Source organism: Corythoichthys intestinalis, chromosome 5 (assembly GCF_030265065.1).
Source record: "Corythoichthys intestinalis isolate RoL2023-P3 chromosome 5, ASM3026506v1, whole genome shotgun sequence".
Taxonomy (NCBI): Eukaryota; Metazoa; Chordata; class Actinopteri; order Syngnathiformes; family Syngnathidae; genus Corythoichthys; species Corythoichthys intestinalis.
In genome coordinates this window covers 39,272,310-39,296,596 of record NC_080399.1, presented here as the reverse complement: position 1 = coordinate 39,296,596, position 24,287 = coordinate 39,272,310, and the positions used below count along the sequence as shown (strand labels likewise).

At 39.6% G+C, this 24,287-nt stretch overlaps 1 protein-coding gene and 1 long non-coding RNA gene across 4 annotated transcripts in view; one reads left to right on the top strand and one right to left on the bottom strand.

Moving 5' to 3' along the window:
- The window catches only part of cdh13 (cadherin 13, H-cadherin (heart)), a 399,871-nt gene that overhangs the window by 18,195 nt on the left and 357,389 nt on the right, over nt 1-24,287 (bottom strand). The window contains exons 11-12 of the mRNA XM_057837307.1: nt 18,075-18,308; nt 15,281-15,499 (exon numbers count right to left, since the gene is read on the bottom strand). Of these exons, the coding sequence (XP_057693290.1) occupies nt 15,281-15,499; nt 18,075-18,308 (453 nt within the window). The remainder of the gene's footprint in view (nt 1-15,280; nt 15,500-18,074; nt 18,309-24,287) is intronic.
- On the top strand, nt 1,493-7,584 carry LOC130916522 (uncharacterized). 3 transcript variants are annotated; one of them, XR_009063300.1, is made up of 4 exons: nt 1,493-1,744; nt 3,207-3,407; nt 5,590-6,968; nt 7,442-7,497. It is a non-coding gene; the product is annotated as an uncharacterized LOC130916522 (long non-coding RNA). The 3 variants fall into 3 exon arrangements; XR_009063299.1 differs by having other exon boundaries at nt 1,500-1,744; nt 5,590-5,692; nt 7,388-7,584; XR_009063298.1 differs by having other exon boundaries at nt 1,502-1,744; nt 5,590-5,692; nt 7,442-7,576.

Below are 24,287 nucleotides of genomic sequence, written 5' to 3'. Positions count from 1 at the left end.
AAAAGCACCTCATACCCACTGTGAAGTATGGGGGTGGGTCAGTGATGCTCTGGGGCTGTTTCGCTTCCAAATGCCCTGGGAACCTTGTTAGGGTGCATGGCATCATGAATGCTTTGAAATACCAGGACATTTTAAATCAAAATCTGTTGCCCTCTGCCCGAAAACTGAAGATGGGTCGTCACTGGGTCTTTCAGCAAGACAATGACCCTAAACATATGGCCAAATCTACACAGAAATGGTCACCAGACACAAAATCAAGCTCCTCCCATGGCCATCTCAGTCCCCAGACCTTGTTTTGTTGGCAAAAGGGGGTTGTACAAAGTATTAACACCAGGGGTGCTAATAATTGTGACACACATTATTTGATCTCAAATAATTATTTTTTTATGTGGGATTTTTTCCTCACTGAATAAATGCACTTGTATTGAAGGTTGGATTTTTCTGTTTTTTTTTTCATTAAGGTCCCATATTATTTGAATAAAAAATAAATTATTAGAAGCTAAAAAAACACATCTTAACCAGGGGTGCCAATAATTATGGAGGGCACTGTAAATTTCCCCCCAAAATGCTATTTATACTCCGGTGCGACTTATAGTCCGATAAACAGGGGTGAAAGTGGTTAGAATTTCTTGCCGGAACTCCCTGACATGAAGGTCGCCACGGAGCAAGAAATTTTATTTATTTATTTTATTTGGGGGGTGGTTGGGGCACAAAAATGCTGAAATGCAAAGAAAAATGTTTTGGTTAGTTATTTCTATGACACATACAGAACTGATTTTCATTCAAAATAGTACTATTTGGATGATTTGCAAAATAAAAGTTAACAAAAACAGCTATAACCCCAACCTCCATCTCCTAATTTTTATTTTCCCTCATTTCCTCACATACTAAATGCCAAATCTCAATTTGAACTACTTAAGAACATGGGATGTATATTAGAATTAAAGATAATGTAAACATTTACTTTTCTTTGAGTTTTTAATAATAAAGATATAAGTAACATACATTAAGAAAAATAAGTACAAATGACTTATATTATGCAGAGGGAAATGGAATATATTTTGAAGATTACGCAAACATTCACTTTTTTAAATCATAACAAAATTAATAAGTAGCAAACATGAATCAACAAATATAAGTCCAAAGTGCACATTGATGTTCTGAACCTCCCCATCGGTGCAAATAAAACTAAATATGATAAATAAGCCTCCTTTACTCTTTGCTTGCTCTTAAAGATTTGATCCATTTTCTGTTGCATTGCCCTTTTTTTTTGCCTTTTCAGAAAAGATGCACATTTGAACCAATCAGAGCTAACTATCTCTGGTGATCACATGTCAGTACGTCAGCAAATTGAACTGATAAATGAGTCCAGGCGTTTTGATTTGCTGCATGCATTTGCACATTGACGTGACTCGTCACCGTCAGACTCAGATAACAGCAGCTCCATGCCGTCCGTGGAATAAAATCAATAATAAATATTGGTGGAAACGGATTACGCTACACAAGTAATTTATTACGCTTTTTGTTAACACTTGTTTATGTAAATCTGATGTTGGTAGATTGTTTTCTTCTTGAAGATGAAATGCATGTGTGGCATCTTAGCATTTTTTTTTTTTTTTTTTTTTACATAGCGTTTTGACAGTTGCCGTCATATTTTCAGAATCAAAGCGTTCCGGCCCTGAATCTTATACCGGAACTGCGTTCCTGACTGTTCTGGCCCACTTTACCCCCGCCGATAAATACGGTAATGTTTGTTTCCCTTCAGTTTGAAGCACACCTTGCAGCTCCTTTGTTGGTGTTCCTTAAATAATAACCTCTTGATTTGATTGAAAATCCAGATTTGTGAATACAGTGATACCTCAGCTCACGAACGCTTAAGCTCACGAACTTTTCGCCAAAAGAACATTAAATTCGCGAGCATATAGTCTCTGCTGACGAACTAGTTTTCGGCAGACGAACCAAACCATGCGGTCGAACAGCGCCACGAGAAGCTGACGCACGCTCACGGCGTCCCAGTTCGTCCCCTCCCTTTCGTTGAGTGCGGACGTGGTTTGTGTTTGATAGACATTTTGGACCATATTGAGTGTACTTTTGCTATTATGGGACTGAAAAAGACCCCACCACAGGCTAGTGTTAAGCCTAAGAAGACATTAAAGAAAATAAGGTATATTTTTGTGTAGTTTTAAGGCTTATTTAGTAGAAAATTATGTTTTATGGGGACCTGGGAACGGATTATTCTCATTTTAATGGTTTCTTATGGGAAATAAATGTTCGGAAGACGAACTTTTCGCCTTACACACACTTTCTGGAAACCAATTATGTTCGTGAGCTGAGGTATCACTGCATATTCAAATTGGAAATGTAATCTTCCATTTTGAACGATTGTAAATATAATACAAACAAGTTAGAGAACAAAGAAGACGGAGCATTAGTTTACAGGCACATAGTCCGCCTATGATAAGCGCCCTCTGCCGTGAGTCAGGCATATTTTATGCCTCAGGGAGTGAATTATTTGCAGCCGTTTTATGATTAATCCACGAGTTTTAAAAACGTTTCAGAAAAATATTTCATACATTACCAAAATTATGGAAATACAAAGCCTACCATGAGAGTGTTTTATTTGTTGTATATAGAGGGACAGAGATGCACTGTTTCCCGTGCATACCAACAGGGTTACTGAGAGATTACACCGCGTACCAAGCGGCACAGCAAGTACCTGCCTCACAGCACATCTCCCTGTTTTGAATAGGGGTTATGGAGCATGCGAAAATTATATTCTAAATCGGGGTGGGGGGATGGGATGTTTTCTTATTGGATTCGATTGGAAAACTGTTCATAAATGCATACCAAATGACAAAAAATAAAATGTACTCTATATTTTAATTACATTTATATCTTCATGACTGACAGGTTAGGCTTTATTCCCCTGCCTCCCCTGAATGCACGCCACTGCTTAGGATGACATGATCCAAAGATTTTGTTGTTGTGGTTGTTTTTTTAAATTATTTCTTCAAGTGATTGTTTGCGAATAGTAAATCAGAAGAACTTCACACTTGCATGACATGATAGTGCATATGGATACAGTGTACTATACTGTCCTAGTTCCATGAAGGGAGATTTTAATCTCCACATATTCATGTCCCTTTTACCTCATCCCTTCCCTCCTGGCTCTTTCCATTTCCCATCCTTTCATTTCTCTTTGTAAGGGTCAGAGTTCAGCTGAGAGATAAGGGAATAGAAAGAAGATCCTGTGCAGCTCTCTATCAGCCTCTCACATTCAACTCTGGTATGATCAGTCTCCTACACCCGTGGCCTGGTGCTGCTGCCTATAATGAACTCGGCCACAAGTCATCTCCGTCTCCCTGCTGGATTCTTTGTGGAGTTCTTCTGTGTTTGACCCAAAGTCTGTATCCATGTTGCTCAGAGCAAAATGTGGCATTACACCGTATTGGCCCGAATATAAGACGGTGTTTTTTGCATTGAAATAAGACTGAAAAAGAGGGGGTCGTCTTATATTCGCGGTCTAGACATTATACCCATTCACGACGCTAGATGGCGCCAGATATCATTGAAGCTATGTTCTGTCATGACCAGAGGTTGCGCTAGACATTTTCGTTGTCTGTCATTTTGACTGACAGGGTCATAAAAATCCGGTCATAATCTATTTTTACCCGTCACTTAAATTTTTAAAATGATTATGATGACATATTCAATAGTATTTAGTTTTCATTCATTTTTAATTAATATTGTAACGCTTGCTTGGCGGCGAAAAATTAGACACGGAAGTCGTGGTATTTTTCTCCCTCTTTTTACTCTGCCTACCGCCAACAACACCAACAAAACAACAACTCCGCCCCCAAAGAAAAAGAGGCAACTATATAGACCCCAATCACCAACGTCACACAATGATCTTAATTGTGGTTGTCAGCCCAAAATCTTCTAAATATATATTAAATGCATCTTACCAGATATAAAATGACTACTACATAGTCTGTGGTGATCGTTTGGTGCCCAGATTTCTTGTCAAATTACAGCAGTCCATCTCGCTCTCCTCTTCGGGTCTCTCAGAATACGGTAGAACTTCAAGTCTCTCCGTCTATCTTCTCTGTTACTGCAACCAACCGCCACACACGCCTTCACCATTTTGATTATTAATGTTAACGAGCAGAAAAACACGCCGTAATAGGAGGCATGTACGTAGCGGTAATGTGTAAACACGACGAGCTGACACACAATATGGTGGCTCCAGTCAGGGGGGCGGAGTTGTGAAGTCATGTGATTGGGGTCTATACACAGGCGGCAATCTAGTCCACCAATTGGATGACGCGCTGGCACACCTGGTGCACCAATAAGAACCTCGCGATGATGTGTCAATCACGGTGCCGCCGCCAGACCCCGGTGACGCTACAATATTCTGACAGAATAGCCAACGACGTCATGCATTAAGAGAGACAATAGAAAATTAATATGCTCACTCGCCACCCTGTGGTCTGGGGTGTGAATTGCAACCTGTCAAAATGACGGACAGACTTCAGTTTTTTCCGTTACCGTTTTAAAAAACCGGTCAACGACGGAAAATATTCGGTTAACGCGACCCCTGGTCATGACATATCTCAGCTACTCTCCCCATTTACGACGCTAGATGGCGCCAGATATCATTGAAGCGATGTTCTGTCATGACAGATCTCAGCTACTCTCATTTAACAAGTTTGCATTATTTTATTGCAATGTTTTTCCTTATTCAGATTTGTTTCAAGACTACAGTTACAGTTAGACTTCACATTGATGGTTAATGCAGTTATTGCAATTTTGTTGTTTTATCACAATAGATTGGTTTATTTACATTTGAAAAACCAGAAGCCATCCATTTACGAATGTGATTGCACTTTAGTTTACATATTTAAATGTTCAGACATTAAGATTTGAATGAGGCAAAATAACATGCTTTTTCTCTTAAATACATTGTTATAATCATTTGTTTTGGATGTGCTGTCATTATTTTCTGTATAAGAATTAATTTGGTGTTCAAAAAGTCTTTTTTTTCCAAACTTGAGTCTTGAAAAAGAGGGGGTCGTTTGATAATCAGGGCCGTCTTATATTCAGGCCAATACGGTAAACAGAAATACACATTGTTTACCAAAGTAACATGATATTTGCGGAAGATCAGCCTGTGAGACAGTCTTAATCGAGATAGGCAAACTGGAAAAGACGTCTATCGCTGTCATTGGCAGCCGATGAGTAAAACTGTATTATGACCTGCTATTCTTCCCTGAAGTCAATACAGACATTTTTAATCTTGAATCAGGTGCTCTAAGAGTAAATCCAAGTCCAAAAATACTGGATACAATTTCCCTCCGGAATCTGTTAAAATAAATGTTTTTAGTCATTTTTACTTTAATGGAAAAGAGAACTGTTTTGCCAAAGCAACGGCTAGCTTTACAACAACAAACACTGAGGTAACGTTAGCCCACGCAATGTTCATCACAACAATTGAGAATCAAGAAAAAGGGTGAGCGACGGGCAATATGAAAAGAAAGAAGGTAATTGTGGCTCGGACAAAAATGCTTCCTAACATCCGACTCAATTCAGCCTCAGAAAACATTTTCCACCAGCCCAAGCTTCTACCAAATGAGGGGCCATTACCACCGAAGGAGACGAAGATGCTGCTACGCAACAACGACAACAACAAAAGGTTTGATTTTTCATCCCTTCTGGTTCTGTCTCTGAAGGGGCTGAAGAAATTTGAATGATGTATGAAGCCAAGGAGTTTTTTTGCTGTTGACCAGCAGTGAGCATGCACTAAATGCATTGTTAATTTGGCCCTGGTTTTCTTTTGTCTGTCTTTTAATGATTCCCCTGAACTCTTGCCTGTTTCGGTACACTTTGATCCAAACAGTCTCGTTTCCTCTAATCTACCCAAATGGTGACAATCAGTCATCCCACAGTAGGGGAGATATACTGATTAAGTGTAATTCAAACGAAATCAATCAAAACGTAAACCATCAATTCTGTTTTGTTGAAAAGAATGCTTTGCACTCAAATGTCTGAAATGTTTCAGCTACAAATATGTCAAAACATACAACATTTCTTGGTATTCTTCATAGGTTAAAGAGGAAATGGTAAATGGTGTTATATGTAATGAATTGTGTTAAAGGTGCTATATGGCGTATGGGATTGTGCTGGAAGCCGGTCTCTTTTTATTGGACAGAATCCATGGTAAATTGTCGACAGTTACCGGCATGTGTGTGCAGTGTTTTTGCCAAGCAGAGACTAGTTGGAGGCTAGGTGAAACAGTGCTGCTGCCGGGATGCGCGTGGACGTGCACCGGCGCATGTTTGCCCACAGTGTTCGACTCGAACCCTCTCTGTTGAAGGGAAGATAAAGGGCTTTTTGGGTCGGTCTCAGTTAAAATGTTTGAGCTCATGCATAGAGTAGAACAGTATTTTACATTAACACTATTGTAAAATATTTATGTCACACTGCTGTTGCCATAGTGTGCACTTACTGTGGGTGTGGTATTACAGTATAAAAATCTCTGTGATGTGTTGGTGGCACATATGTTGAGAGGCACACTGAATAAAGAAGTGTTGTTCCATTCAAGTCTCGGCCTTAATGTACTCAGATTATGGAAGTACATAACAAAAAGTGGCGACGAGGATGGGATGAATTGTTGGGAACACCAGACACTACTCCAGAACTGTCTAATGATTGTGATGATGCTAGCAGTGTAATTATACCACAAATGTCTAGTTTACCGGATGTGCCAAAAATACTAGAAATGTCTAGCTTACCGGATGTGTCAAACCCAAACAATCCTGCAGTATATGTGTCTAATTCAACCAACGCACAAACGGAACCTGAAACAATATCGGAACCTGTTGTCGCAAGTGGAAAATCGGAAGTGACTGTTGAACGTCGTTATCCTGCACGTGACAGGCGACCACCTGCTAGACTGGATTTATAAATAGGTAAGATGGGAAAAACAGGAGGTATTTTCTGTGTTTATTTCTGGGACATGTTATGTAAGGGGGGAGGAGATGTAACAACTATAAATTCCATATAGTACCTCAAAATGTGCACATAATATCGTATTAAATCGAACGAACACCTGTGAATTGAATCAAATATTGTATTGCTGTATTTGTTAAAGCCCCACAGCAGGCCTGTATGCCTTCTCCTTTTTTTTCCCTCTCCCAGTCATCAGCACTCATTCCACACACCTGTCCTGCACACCTGGTCATTACCACAGCCTCCCTACATAAGCACACACAGCCCTCTGCTCCATTGCGAGTTTGTTAGCCCTCTCGGCAACTTACGAGCGTTTCTAGATACCCTGTCTTGCCGGATTTTTGATACACCTTTTGACCTTCTGGATTTTTGCCTCTAGCCTGCTCCTCTTCTGTGCCTCTGTCTTTTCTCTGCGACCTGAACCCTGCTACAGGACCGGATCTAGACGCATCCTGCCTGGGTCTTCGCCTTGCTCGTCCCCCCCCCTGCTCGAACAGCCTTCCGTGCCTCTCCAAGAGCCAAGACTTCTTCCTCTCATAACCATTGTTAATAAATCTGCTCTGAGCACTGCATTATTGGGTCCGTTGGTTCTCTGAGCCCTGTCAGTATTGACAATTTTCTGAGGTACTACGGATTTACTTCCGCATTTCTGCTCGCGACTTCCGTTTTACACGTCATCACTCATAAAAATCCCTCAGAAAAGACCATTTGGAAATCCCGCAACCTTCTGCCATCATAACGACATTATAGAACAACATGAAAAAAAAAAAAAAGTATATATATCCAAAATATTGTTGTTTTTTATTGATTTAATGGCAGTGAAAGGAAACTCAATCAGGAACTTGAAGAGCCCCGAGGCAGCCATTACTTGCACAGCAACAAAGTTGAATGTGTCCTAATTAAGGGTGTAACGGTACATGCATTTGTATTGAACCGTTTCAGTACGTGGTGCTCGGTTCAGAACGGTGGCGTACCGAACGAGTTTCTGACGTAATGTAACCCTTACTTTTCGAGGCTGTGAGTCGATCGAGTTACGGTTTCTTTGTGTAGATTATATTTAATCTGTCTTCTCTACTATAATGAGAACCAACACGGTAGGACAGTATAACCCAGAAACGTCAACGGCATGACAACGTGGCCGCTGCGAGAACGATGTGAAACATGGGCGTGAAAGTCAATCAGCCGATGCACACCAGTCGCAGTGCGGCCGCGTTATTAGACGCAGACGCAGTGCGGCTCAACACGATGCACACGAAAAAGAACGGCAGAGTTTCTTATTTGACGAGAGACGCGACCCTCCTGCATCAATACTACTCCCGGCAGCTAGGATGGGGCAGACCGGAAGTCACTCGTGTGAAAATACGGTGGATCCGGTCGATTTTCAAACTAATATGCAATCATAACCCACTTTTTGAGTCCATAAGATCTCTTGAGTGGTAGATCAGGGCACAGTTGACTTGTCTTTGTTGATTTACTGCTGTCTTCTCTGCTATAACAATAACCAACATGGCCCCGTGTTCAATACAAAACCCTCCTATCACAACAAAACAAGTAAGAACTAATATTCACATAGGAACTAAAGCTATACAACATAAAATATACAATATAAATGTATACTACATCACATTTGTAAAATATAAACACATAATAAAATAAATAATAGCCCATTTAAATAAAATAAATTGAGATAAGCTAAAACTAAACTAAATAATAAGAATTATTCACAGATCCTGCTTACACAATTAAATTTATCAATGTCTCTGTGGCGGTTTAACTTGAGAAAATCCACCAATAACGCTTTTGAAAACCGTTCATAAGAAAAAATGAATGATTCATTGAGGCATTTCATTTGTAAAATACATGTTAAAATCTTTGTCATTTCGATTGCTTTTCTCTTTAGCACGGGACTTCTTTTTTCTTCTTTCTTTCAGAAAGAAAGCTGACCAATACGCGGGGTCTGAAAGGCAAATTGTTGTTGGATTATCTTTAAATACCCGCTACTTTTTTAGCAGAATTCTAGCTTTGTATAGGCTAATGTTCCTATTGTTGAAAGCACAAAGGTGTGTATTAAACAACTAGCGCATTTATATTTTGCATTTTGTTTTCTTACTGTACCGAAAATGAACCGAACCGTGACCTCAAAATCGAGGTACGTACCGAACAGAGTTTTTTGTACCGTTACACCGCTAGTCCTAATATATGAATATGGGAATTTTGTGTTCATGAAGGCAGATGTGGAAACAAGACAGTGCCCTCACAAAGCATTAAGATGGGTGCTGTTAACAGAGGTAGGAGACGTTGAGACTGCAGGCTGCACTCGTGTCTCAGGTTCTGGGCAATTATATAGCCATTTTGCCGCTGTGTTATGGAAGGTATGTTCTTCTTATCGCTGCGCCGATTGCTCCAAAAATATTGAAGCTAAAATCTTGCGCATGAAACGACTTCTTGTCTTTGATATTGTTATTACAATGATGACTGTAATTATGATGATCTTTAACATTATTTACTGCAACTACTGCTGTGGCTGCAACCCATGCTAACTACTAGGCTAGTACAACTGCTGCTGCTAATCAGTACGTGTAATGCCTGTGTAGGATGGTACAATTATGTTCAATTTAACTACATTTTTATGTTTTGCGTCACAGCTGAGACATCATTAGCTTCGCTCAGCGGAGTAATACAACGATAAAGATATAGAAGACACTCATCTACTACAACACATACACAAGCTTCTTACCCTAAATGCATTAATGCAAGTTTTTTTGTTTTCAGGTGGGAAACGTTGTTAGGCAAGGGAAGACATCTTGATGTGCCTCACAACAACTTTTTGTACGTGGATGGACATATATCGAGACTACGTGCATTCTACTTTTTACACATGGTGCCTAAAGTTGTGGATGACTTTGATGATGGAAGGCTTGAGTTATGCTCATCCTACGTTAAAAAATTTCTAATAATTTTACGTGGGAACATATGAGTGGGTACAGCCACACTGGCTATAGTTTGTTGGTGATCAAAACATCCCACTTCCAACCATACTGTATATACTGTATCGGCGCTTCCAGGAGTTCACACAACCACGCACAGCACAGAAAGTCCTGGAGCCTCATCTACGTCATGCTGAATACATTTTTGGAGATTCCGTGGGTTCCACTCAGGGTACCCGTGGGTTATTAAAAGTGTTGAGGTGGTTGCAGCTCAACGTTGCATTCGTAGGAAGAATTGACGGAGAATAAGTTGTCTTTTAGCCAAAACTTGGCGTGTTTAATTTCCACCGACATGCGGATACATCCTCTCTCATTGCTGTCTTCACAGGCAATCCCACAAATCAAAGTCATCAAAGTCAAACAAGAAGAAGTAATAAAAGTAGCACTCTTGACAATTAAGTCCCATCCTGCCATCTTGTGGCGAAAAGTTAATATGTCAATAATAACAAGCAATAGGAGCATTATTTCCACATCAACTGAGGACACATTTATGAATACAAAACATTTCCTCCACCATTTCTCTCAACACCCCCACTTGTTCTCATGTTGATGGCCTTTTTAACAACCAAATGAACTTTTAAATTTCCAACTCCAAAAATAACACTGTCAAACTTCTTCAATTTAAACTTTGTTACAGGTTTTGTCATGATATCAGCTATCATGTCATCCATTGTCAATCAGGTAGCACTCCGCATTTTCTCTTTTTAGTGAGACTCCACTGCACTGGGTACCATCTGCCAACTCGACGCTGTGGTTCTCTGGTTTGAACGTCTCCTGGAAGCTTTTGAACTTGGTCACGTCAGTGATGATATGAGATGTAGCTCCCGTGTCCACCATCAGGCCTCGTTCCCGGATGCTTTGGGTATCCTGCCGCCTGGTGTCGGGCTGTTCATCTCTCACCTTGAACGCAAAGTCAGGATCTCCATCTTCAGCAATTTTTCTCGCTCCCTCCGGTTTGTTCTTGTGTCTGCAAGTGGTGTCTTTGTGCCTGTCCGTTTTGCAACGACTACACCATGTCTTTTGCCGACATGATTTTGCACGGTGGCCTTTGATCCCACATTTGAAGCACACCAACTCTGTGTCGTCTTTGATCCGGTCACGAGCGTTTGCTTTTGTGGCTTGCTTTGAAGCTCTTGCTTTAGTCTTCATCACTCTGTCGCTTGTTTCTGCTGTATTTAACTTTTCCGTTTCTTCAAAACTTCGGAGTTTGGTTTTGAATTCTGCAAATGTCATGTTCTCATCGGTATGCGCCACATGAATTGTAAATGGCTTGTAATTTTCTGGCAGCCCCTTCAAGACCATTGCGATAAGTAGACCATCTGCCATTGTTTCACCTGCATTTCGCAATGCTGTGATGGCGGTCTCAGCTCTTATTATGTAGTCCACTATGCTTTCTTCGGTTCCCTTTTGAAGAGATGTTAGCATGGTGTACAAATTTATAATCCTGGGTTTTCCCTTCCCAGCATAATATTCCCTTAATATTTTCAGAGCTTTTCTTCCGTCATTTGGCGCATCTCTCATTATTAACGAGAGGCTTTTATCATCAAGAAGTTGTATCATTTCAGCATACGCATCCGCATTTTTCATTTCATCATTTTCTCTCTCGGCTTCAGTGTTTGGTCCTACCAGCACTGTGTTCTTTAGCCCGATTAGATGAAAATGTCCCAACATTTTAGTTTCCCAGAGTTCATATTTAGCTTCATCTCCGTCAAATGCCAGTCGAGGTAACCTACTTGTTCCTCGTGGATCCATGTTGCCTGCTAGCTTTTTCCGCTAATCAGCAGTCCGTGAGCACGCTGTCCTTCGCGACCTTCTACACAGTGGAAACTGACTTTACCTTCGAATGACTCCTGGGCCCATAACCTGTTGAGGTGGTTGCAGCTCAACGTTGCATTCGTAGGAAGAATTGACGGAGAATAAGTTGTCTTTTAGCCAAAACTTGGCGTGTTTAATTTCCACCGACATGCGGATACATCCTCTCTCATTGCTGTCTTCACAGGCTATCCCACAAATCAAAGTCATCAAAGTCAAACAAGAAGAAGTAATAAAAGTAGCACTCTTGACAATTAAGTCCCATCCTGCCATCTTGTGGCGAAAAGTTAATATGTCAATAATAACAAGCAATAGGAGCATTGTTTCCACATCAACTGAGGACACATTTATGAATACAAAACATTTCCTCCACCACTTCTCTCAACAAAAAGTATTGAAAAGGCATTGAACTTAGTTTTCCATTATTAAAGGTATTAAAAGTATTAAATTAGCTGTCATAAGTCTGGAATTTTTTCACAGTGGTTTTAATTTTCAAGAACATCTCAGTGCCATCTAAATTATATCCGTGACGAACTTTTTTTTTTTAAATCCATAATGAAGATGACGCATAGAATTTTTACGATGCACTGCACCTCGTGCGTGCACGCCGTTAGCATCAACATTAAAACAGCAGGCAATCGCACAGTACCAGGCCCGGAGTGGCTAATTGGGAGAACCGGGACAGTTCCCGGTGGGCCGGCCGGTCGTAATACACATTTTTAATGAAGCTTTCAGTTAAACTATTTCCTAATGGCATCGCGCAACCCCACTTTGCGCGATAAATTGTGGCCCTTCTAGCTTTCCGTAGTTTGAAATTCGATACCCCGCAACAAGCTCCCTTTCAATGCTGCCAGCTCTGCCTCTGGGAAAGAGTATCATGATATCATCCTGTTGACTTGATTCTGGAAAAATTTAATTTTGGGTTTTAATGGCTGAAATGGGGCACGTTGAGGCAGCATGACGAGCGTGAAACCGTCTGGCTGTTGGCGCGACCCATTATCATTGTTTTTGAGCATGTTTGGATAAAAGTACAGCGATAAACCGTAAATGAACATGCAGAATAAAATATTTTTTCATGAGAGCACCACTAAAACTTCCACCATGGAGGCTCCAGGCACTATTTTTGGGCACAAAGAAGGAGGATTGGGGTGAAATCCACATTCTCAGGCAAAACATAAGTTTTAACCCAAAACATTGCACTCTGAGGTGGATTGATGAGCGTGAACTACCCTGAAATACACAGGTGTCTTAACTGTATAAGTGCATTGGAAGACAGCTGTTTTGGTGAGTTCAATTATTCTTTCAATCAATCATTCGATCTTTCACATTTAATTGCGGTAATTTTATGTCATGAATAATATGAAAACACTCATAGGTAATGATATATTACATTAATTTTGTATTTATTTAAACTATATACAGTACGCCCCCAAAATTTTGAATATCAAGTAAAAGTTGTTTTATTTTGGTAGCTTAAACCAACAACATTGAGTATGTCAATTTTCATGTACCACCACAAACCCCCCCCCCAAAAAAATGAATATGATGAAAAGCTTCAGTTTTGTACACACTTGCCACATGTGTAATTCAAAACACCTGCAAAAGGTTCCTCGTTCTTTAAAAAGTCAGTCTAATATAAGATAAAATTATAGCTAGTACCCCAAAAATAAAATGGTAACTTCACACAGAACCTGCGCTTGAGCCCTTGATCTCAGAACTGTCAGTAGACATGCTCTTCCTCTGTGCCTCACTTTTACAAGTTATTTGGGGAAAATTCATATTTGATTCATCTTTACAAGTGTAAAGGAAAACTCTTCTTGTTTCTAATGAGGCTTAAATATGATGAACTCCTGTGCTAATAGGTGTATTTAGAAATTGAAATATATAATTTATGCATTTTAAAAAATCGCAAGTTTACTATTGACAGCATGCGATTAGTCGCGATTTTAAAAAATTAATCGCTTGACAGCCCGATTATTATTACAATATTTTAATAAGGTAGGTCATGACATAAAGAGGGCCGGTCTGTGGCACAAAACTTTTTGTTTTAATTGTATCTTCAATAAATGTGCATTCTTTTGTCAAACACACTCAGTAATTGAGGTTAAATTTGATGTGAAGTGCTTTATTTTTTTTAATAGGATTAAATATTATCTAAATAATGGGTGCGAGAAAAGTATTAATTTTCAGTTGAAATGGCATTAGAAAAGGTCTTAAAAGTCTTGAATTTAGATTTATCAATCGTGGGGGGACCCTGTCCACTGGTTTTATTATGCAGTTAAACTTTGTCTACACACTGCTTACTTCAGCCGCACTTCATGTTTTTCTGTCTAAACCGGAAGTCGATAGCAGAAATGTTTCTCTCAGGAAACTTGTCTATAAAACATCTATATCATATTGCATTATAAAATTTGTTATTACATACAGAATATTTATATGGGTTCATAGCCAAATTGATCCAAACTGTGAAAATGAAAAGAGGCGAACGCTAGATGTTACATTCCATTCCACATTTGTAAATGAGAAATTTCAGCCTTAGATCATAAATGTTTTAGAAAGCAGCATGATAAAGATAGGAAAACTGTCAGGGAACTGACTCAAAGATGAGTAATATAAAGCTGGCGCAGAAGACAAGTAGACTGTGTGACAGATGGAAGATCAATATAACAAGACCGATAGAAGATGGGAAAGAGTGCTCAAAGAGACATGGCTATGATTTTCCTCAATGATCTTTACTGCTGACGGTAAATCAGCAAAGCAATGAGGGAAGAACGACTCGTGTGTCTTCCTTCAGGGCTAAAATAAGTCTACTTTTTGTGTATTTTGGTGTCTACTTACTTGAGTAGTGTCTTTTAAATGTTCACATTATGAAGCTCTTCTTTTTCAAATTGCCTTTACCTTCCTCACCTCAAGCAAACAATTTGAAAGCTACAAGAAGCCCCAAGAGAGGGAGACGGATTGTGCAGCCCCCCCGAGTTCTTTGTGATTTTTCTTATCAAACTAGCCGTTGGACATTTATTTTGTGAATGGAGGAGGCTGAATTATTGATGCTGTTGCTAATGGCCTCATGAGACAGCTATTGAAAATAAGTTGGTGTTCCTCCAGCAAAGACAAGAGCGGTTTCTGAAATACGTAGATGTGTTTACATAGTTTAAAAAAAATTTTAAGCCATAAATCTGTACTTCAATGGTGTGAGCAGTGAACAAACTCTCTCACATTTATATTCTGAAGGTTATTACTGCAGGGTTGGTTCATATAAAATTTATAGGCAGATTTATTTAACGTTCTATTCAGAAAAGCTGCTAAATCTGATTCATGGTTGTTGACAGGTGTATTCAGATTTATGAAGCGACAGAGAATGTCATCAGTAATAACTTAGAGTTTTTCTATTATATAACTGTAATAAAAAGTATGTTTCAAAGTACTAAGAAGAACATTACCCTCTGGTTCTGGGTCCGTGCATTAATACTTACAGGGTAGGGCAAGCATGACTGTTGCCAACATGATGAGAAGGCTAGGGTGGTGTGAGTGGGCGGAGCTGCAGAGCATCTTGTTCTTCTTGCAGACGCAGACCTGAACTTTGACCTCCGAGTTGTTGGACATAGGAGGCACCCCTGAATCAGTGATGAGCAATGGGAGCTGGTAGTTGGCTTTCTTCAGACTGTGCAGCAACATGATTTGGGAGTGTGTGGCTGAGTAAGAAAGAGAAAGAGAGAGACAGACAGAGACAGAAAGAGGGACAGAGAATGATAGAGAAAGAGCGAGACGTAGGAATTTAATTTTCTTTTATTATTCACAAAGCAGCATCCAATACAAAAGGAAGACCAAAAGGCATGGACCTTAGCCTAGGCTTCTTATGACCACCCTTTAAACATAATGACAAGTGACACAAAAGTGCAAAAGCAAATATTTGAGATTGAAAGAAACACTCTGTATCAACTCAAAAACAGCATTTTGCAAAGCAGTACTACAGTTGGTTTATTGATTTAAGAAAAAAAAAAAAAAAAAAAGCCAGCATTGGCTCAGTTCTGTAACGACTTGGCTGAAGTATGAAGGTATAGTGCCAAGATCCATTGCAAACCATAAATATGGAAATGGTATTAGCTGTTGGTTAGATGCCACCTTGATGCTGTTTGAGTCAGTTCGATATCCCAAATTAAGAAATGTAACAGGAATAACCCTTCTTGTCTCAGTTCTAGATCTGCCAAACTGTTGCTTGCTGTGAAGTGAGTATATTTGGGGTCACTGACACCATACAACGATAGAATCTCACATTTGCTTGTAAGTCAAAAATATTTTTAGTTTATGTTCAAACTACACATGCAGACACACACAAAATTAGTCAGTGAGAAGCATTTATTCCTCGCCTTCCCAGCTGTCAGTCACATGTATTACCTGTGGGCAAGATTTAGCTCTGCTCTGTCACTCAAACACACAAAAGACAGCGGAGTCGGCTCTGCAACCCTGAATCCAACTGTTGTTTGTCTGCCTACAAACACACGCATATAAACCCAAAACCCCTTCTTCAACTCAGATCATTGAACTTTCATCTGCAGTGCAGATCCGAAATTGTTTTCGTGTGTATTGGTATAGACCAGGGGTCGGCAACCTATGACACGCGTGTCAGCACTGGCACGCGAAGGGTTAACCAGTGACACGCGAGCGCATGGCAAAATAATTAAAAAAACTGAAATTAGGACATTTTTAGTTGCACGCCCTGTTATTTAGGGCTTTACAGGAGCGCCCCTCCCGACCCCTCTGCCTATAGCGTTATTTGCGAACAATTATGGATTTTGAGCACACTTCCAGCTCTTCAATTTCTCGATTCCTGCGCTCGTCGTTTTTTTTTTTTCCTCTGCGCGCTCAATTCAGCACCCGCTACTAACGTGTCACGAAGCCAACCAGTCAGAGAGCTGATGGAAGTACAGAGTGTTACCAATCTGCACTTTTTGGTACTGTTACTCCAAGCCCCAGCGTGGAGGCCAGCGGGCCAGTAAGCGAGTAGACAGCCGGCGAATCGCCGGCGTCCGCGCCGGGAGCCCCTTCACTTTAACTTTGAATTGAGATCCCGATGTCACACCCTCGCCCCGGCGCGGAGGCCGGTCGCTAAAGATAAGGGGCTGTACACCCCTGTCCCGGCGCATCGCAACACTCCGGTTGGACCCCGATTGCCAGCCGTCAGGTCAGGGCAGCGGGTGAAGCGATGCTTGCACTGTAGTATGGAGTGGACCAGCGATTAACGTGGCTCGTTGCCGTCGATTCGTCCGGTGCTTACTTCGGAGAGGTGGCAATGTGTATAAAAACACTGTGACGCGTTGGATGGCGTTTTACTGGAGACTTTTATTAAACAAAACAAAAACCAGCGGGGGACACAGCCTCTTCTCTCCTTTTCACGGCGCTCTCCGCTCTCTCTCAACACCTTCCTTCGCTCCCTCTCTTTTTCTCGCCCAGACGCCCAATTCTTCTTCTACGCTTAACTAGCAAGCCGATCATATTGTAGGGGTCAGCGGCCCCTTGGGGATACCGGTAACAACTGGTTGCCTGGTTACTTCTGGTAGCTCTTTTTGTGCATTATGCCTCGAGAGAGTTGGGTGTCGCACAACAAGTGTCAAACGCCACTACGAGACAAAACATGAAAATTCATAGAAAGCAGGGCCAAGGAACACATTAAAGTAGGTATCTTTTATATTTGTAATATAAGATCTAAAATTGTGCATATAATTCACTGTTTAAGTTGCTAGTGAACAAGACAAAATGTAAGAGTCGGCTGTTCTGACTTTGAAGGCTCTCTGTACTGTGAGAGACCTGCACTGAGAATCACACCTGTTCCCCTTTGCGTGCTGGGGTGTGTGTGTGTGTGATATGTTTGCATAAAATGGTGCAGCTGTACAGCTGTTATTACTGTTGCACTTATTTTCAAGTTTTGATATTTTCGACAATATGCATTAGTTTTTAGTTAATTGATGAGGACGAATGGTAGTTATACAAATTAAATGTATGTCCATGTTTTTTTTATTTAGAGTAAAATTACAGCTCTGCTGAATATAAAAATTCGGATGTGTGTCATTAATCTTGGGGTGGCACACTGATTGACAAGAAAATTTGAAAGTGGCACTCCACACCAAAAAGGTTGCTGACCCCTGGTATAGACGCATGAAATATAAAGCAATTTAACTATAATGAACTGACAAATAAGTAATCCATATGTACAGATGTACAGTGTGTGCAATATACAGTATATGGGAAAAATGTATGCAAAATACTCACAGTTCACACTTTTAACTCTCCAGGTTTTGTCCAACCCTGGTTGTTTTCCCAGCTCTATCTTGAAGGGTGCGCCGTTCGGTGGTAGGTCCTTGTCCTGTCCACCTACGATGGCTACATTCATATCATGGGCATCTTCACACACCCGTGCTACTGATGGCACTACAAAGGGTGCATTATCATTGTAATCCTCCAGGTGGATGACCAATGTGCCGGTACCTGTTGCTGGCGGACTGCCTGCACAAAGAAACACAATTTTTGTTCAGTTTGGGAGTGGAATTGGGCGGATAACCTTTGGAGTGGTGCTTCTGTACATCTGTATTGTTCACTACTGGGCTATGCAAGCAAAGTAGAGGAAACAAAATCCAGCAAACTAGTAACTAGGGCTGTTCGATTTTGTCTAAAAAGAAAATCCCAATTAATTTCTCTCAAACCAGATTTCCGATATCGATTACAATTTCTTGGTAAAATAATCATAATGAAAAAGTATTCGAGATGTCTTCTATTTAAAAATATATTTTCTTTATTAATACTGAAAGTGTCACTGAATTTAACTCTGTTGATACACAGAACAATCCATTGGGATTAAGAGCATTTTATTTATACAACAGACTCCAGCTCTGTTCTCAATTAAAGCGATATACGAAAGAAGAAAGTGCATATATAATTTGAAACAAGATCAAACATGAGAAAAAGGTAGTCAATCAGTCAGTCTTTAAACCAAATAGTCTGTCAGCAAGTCAGTCTGCCAACGAGCTAGCCAGCCAGTTGGCCTGTCAGTGAAGTTAGTCAGGTGAAGGACGTAGGCAGCCAGGATCAGGGTGATGTGCTGTCACATTTCTCTCTGGTCTTACTTACATAAAGTAATGATTTGTGCAAAACTGTCACCCATTAATAACAATATGCAAGGTGGCAATCACCTTGTCTAAACAAACACAAATATGCACACCAGTGAAGGCAACAAACAGAATGATGCCTTAGGTTTATGAGCACTTCATCTTTACAAACGATTTTAGGTCAAACACATTAATGGGCCAATGAACAATGTGCATAACGAATCAATTTTCAAATGTAACCTATGCATTTTGCCAAAATATGTTGTTGTAATAAAACAAAGAACAGCATGGCGTGCAGAGCTGTCCTGACTAGTAAATGCGTTGACGGGCAAAACATACCGTTGACGGGTAATGACGGGTTTAAAAAAAAATTACATGCGGATGAAGTTTAGAATGGCAGGCGCTCGCAATGCAAGCGGTTGTTACTGGGACCCCCAAGGGGGCCGCTGTTATTTCAATGTGACGGGCATTGTCAGATTGAGCAAAGAGGAAGAAAGAGGGCAAGCGAGAGAGAGGGAGAGAGATCTGTGAGTTGGGAAAGTGCGCGACTGCGCGGGTACGGCGGAGTTCAGTGGCTGCATCCCCCACGTTTTTGTTTTGGTCAATAAAAGTATCCAAAAAGAGCCTTCCTGAGGAGGAAATCAATGAACCGATGACAATGAGCCAAGTGAATCGCCGGTTTACTCTTCACTACGGCGAGGAGTTGTAAACACCGCCAATTAACAAACAGGGCAAAATTGGTGACAAGTGAAAGTGGCATAAAGCCAAAAAAGCGGACCAGAATTGCCAGAGCCTAGAATTATTTCAAGGAAAATATGGAGGGTGCCACTGTGTGTACTCTTTGCTAAGCTGAGCTCTCATACCACAGTAGCACGTCGGCTATGAACGAACACTTGAAGCTCCGTCACCAAAGTATAATTTTGGAAGACAACAAGAAACAACAGGCTAGCGGATTGTAAGTCCATGCAACTTTCTAACAATTTTTTTTTTTTAAAATGGAAGTTACCTATATGTGCGTCGTATCAACGTGCAAATTTATTTAATAAAATAATTAATATATACATTATATAATTATATATATATTTTAATTATTATTACATTTATTAGGATCATGGAAGCTCCCACTTGGGGAAAATATATACATATATCCTGTATATACATAATATAATAAAAAAATATATGGAAACAGCACTGGCCTGCTTACTGTAATCCATGACTGCACTAATGTTAGTTACTTTATATTATAAAGTATCATTGTGTATATACATATAGTAGTATACTATATTTAAATAAATAAATTAATTAATACTATATATTAAATTTTTGTTACTGTGAGTATGTGTGCCTCTAATTCAAAATAATTGTGGTAATATTTCAGTGTGCCCTCTACATGATCTATTTTCAGGTTAAAACAAACAGAAGTTGAACAGTTTTTCCCCTCCCCTAAAAATGCGGAATGCACACTAGAAAAAGCATCTGAACTCACACAAAGTATTCTGAAAGTGGTTGTCCGGGACATTGCAAATCATTTTAACATTTGGAACAATATAGACTATGGCATACCACAAAAAGAGTAAGAATTGTTTTGACTCCTGTTAAAGAGGTGAAGTCTTAGTGTTTCCGTTTACATTTTTTTTCGCACGATTTGACCTCATTGTTTGTGATTTATTATTGATATTTATGTTATTTATCTATACGTTAATAAAGAATTTAGGTGTTCCAAAATGTTTTTTTGTGAATTAATAAGCTTCAACAAAAATTTCATTATTAAAGTAGTAAAAAATATATATATACTGTATATATATTAGATTAGTCGACTAATCGTAAAAATAGCCGGCTGACTAATCGGTAGGAAATTAGTCGTTTGGGACAGACTTAATGGCATGCTTTTAGTTAATGTAATTTAGTAGCAGCAATCATGACAGGACAACGAGACAGAGGGACGGACGGACGGACGGACAGACAGACAGATAGAAACACACGCAAACGCATATACAGTGGTACCTCGACAAACGATCGATTCGACACACAATCCTTTCGACAGCCGACGTAAAATTTGACTCGCCATGTTTCTACATCTGACGACATGCTCGCAATACGACGATTTGAGACAGCAACACAGTTACTTTGTTTTGTCGGAAGACGGAGGCATGGTGGATTTTCTTGAGAGAGAAATCAACATGGGTTCCAAGAATGTTAGTGCAGGTGTTGAACAAAGGAAAAAGGTGAGGCTTACAATTGAAATGATAGAAAAATATGACCGTGATGCGTGCGTCTGTGAACCAGCTCGACGGTCTTCCTCCGGCCTCCGTTCGCCAGTCTTTATAAGTTAAGGTGACAATTATTATTGTGATAACATCACCCCAAAAAAATTGCCAGCTTCATCAGGATTTTAACCATTAATTTCAGAACTTGTGCAACACAACACGACTAGTGTACTTCGCAACTGAGCAAAGTGATACCAAAGAGTCGCTCTGTGAAGTCAGCCACACGGTGCTTTCAGTAACACCACACAAAAATCCGCGACATTAGAACCCGATTCGTTACATTATTACAGGTATTATTATTATTACTATTATTATATTATTATTCTATAACATAATACATATACTGTATATTATATTCATAATTTATTTGTTTTGCTCTGTGTAGCTGCCATTTGTAATAGTACCAGAAGTATTTTCCTTAAGGATTTAGTGTAGGTTTTTTGGCTGTGAAACGAATTAATGGAATTATAATGTGTTCTAATGGAAAAATCCTGCTTGACATACGGTCATTTCGACTTACAAACTAGGTCCTGGAATTAATTAACTTCGTATGTAAAGGTGCCACTGTACTTTCATACTTGTGGTATAGTGCAATATACACTCAGCCAGATGTGGCGCTATATTACTCTCTCATGTATTATTGATTATTTTCTGTCTATTTTTGTGTTTGTATTGTTGTTTGTTCTGTCATTTTGTTGTTGCTAATAAAAAAAAATAATAATAAAAATGCAGAGGAAACTATGGCGGCTTAGACATACCAAAATGGTGCGGTTTTGAAAATCAAACGTACCAATTTGAACGTTTGTAACATTGTTTTAACCAGAAAAGTAAGTTTCGGTTCAGAATCGGTTAATGTAACGGCCTTACTAGTAACGTTATAAAAATACTGTGAACACAATTTTATCAACATAAGAAACGTACCATCGTTGCATTCAAGCAAAGATATTCTAATGCATTGCTATTTCTAATTAAGTCACAAATGTAATGGTCAATCATCCATTCCATGTCATCCATCATGGTAAAAAAGTCTTATATACTTATTTTACTGGCTTTTGTGTTGCGCATACTAAACATTTAAATTTGTAATGGCATGATCCTCTTTTCTTTTGCTGCATTTGTTCAACTGAGATTGTGTTGTAAAAAAACAAACAAACAAAAATACATGGAATCTAAAATTGTTTCAGAAATCAGTTTGCAATTAACATCCAAAGGCAAAATCTGTAATTGAAAAATAGGCTCCTTCACCTTTCGTGGTTGATACTATCTGCAGACAATTTAGAGGCGGGACAAGGTGATGTGGTGTGGCTTTAACAAGACAGTGATTCATACATTTCAGGCCTGATACTCTTTCTAATTGAGTGAAAATATATTTCATGAGAAAGATTGCAAAAATAAAGTGCAATGACATTTGGACAATGTGTCACAGATTACTTAAAATAGTAATTTAGTTACTGATTACTGATTACACCTCAAAAACTAATGCGATTTCTCTGGAGATGTTACCACAATAAGAATCGTCAGCTTAATTTATAAAGACTGGCGAACGATGGTCGGAGGAGGACCGTGGAGATGTATTGTTGAGCCATTTCACCCCACGCTCATATTTTTCTGTCATTTGCATCTTCATTTAGAAGGTAAGCGTCAACTTTTTCCTTGTTTCACCACCTGTACCAACCTTTTCTGAAACCTGTGTTGATTTGTCACACAAGAAAATCCGCCGTGCATTCGTCTGCGGTGCTGCCATTGTCGTCGTATTTCGAGCATGTCGTCGGATGTAGAAACAAATGGCGAGTCAAATTTTACGTCGGATGTCGAAAAGTTCGTGTGTCGAAGCGATGGTATGTAGAGGTACCACTGTATATATATATATATATATATATATATATATATATATATATATATATATATATATACACACATGTGTACGTATAAGGGATGCAACGATACAGTTAAGTCACGGTTCGGTACGATTTTCGATACAATTCAATACATTTAATGCTCTGAAACAGAAAATACAACTGTTATTATTATTATTTTATTTATTATTTTTTATTTGCTAACAAGCAAAAATAACAGTGCCATCATTTAAATAAGCATTTTAGTGCATAGTATTTATGTGCTTACTTCTTACTGATCTGAAGAAATTTTGTATATAAGTGCTGAGAACAATCTTTACTATTTGTAAAGTGGGGCACACTGTTGATTGCTGCAGCTGTCTTAGCAGCTATATTTACCATATAAGCAAAACATCCTATTTGTGGTCCGAGTCCATCTGTAACATGTGCTGAATTAACAGTATTTACAGCTTTATCTATAGTCACTGGTATGGATTGATTTGGCCTGCTTAACTTCCATTCAGTCATGGCGGTTTCTAATTCATCAATGTAGTATATGGACTACGCGTCGCTCTGTGCTCACGCAGCTAATGGCATGGGATCTAATGTAGCACATCTAGGTTGCTATTTGATGATATCTAGTGTGTGCGTGCGAGAGTTGGCATGGGATCTAACATAGGACATCTAGGTTGCTATCTGATGATATCTAGTGTGCGCGCTTGAGTGTTTTCTGGCCACAGAAGTCACTTCTACTCATTACTGCACAACGCCAGCATATGACAATCGACTTTCATAAACAGGACGAGTTTGAAGTACAGCGCTCTTAATTTTCCACTCATTGTTCATCATGAAACCTTGAGTTTGCTTAGTCTCCCACGGTATTAACCTTTCTGATCCCATTGGCGATACAACAGCAGTCGTTAGCTTACACATGCTAATCATTTGTGAATGCCATGTTAGAAAAGCAGCGTAACATTGCGGATAAGCGTTGTAGTGAACATCCTTAATACTGAAGACGAACGTGTTAATGTCGTTTGGTAATTCGAGACAAAGACATACAGATGTCATGCATCGGGATTTGGGAAGTTAGCTCATGTGAGGTGGACAGTACATTTGCGTTCAAGTGATGCAAGTAGATGGTATCCGCACCCTAAATGTTGGTACTCGTCGATACCGATACCACCAATTTAGGCCGGATCGGCGCACCCTGCTGATACTGGTATCGGTGCAACTTTAGTATATACACAATACGGGCCAAGAGTTTGGACACACCTCATT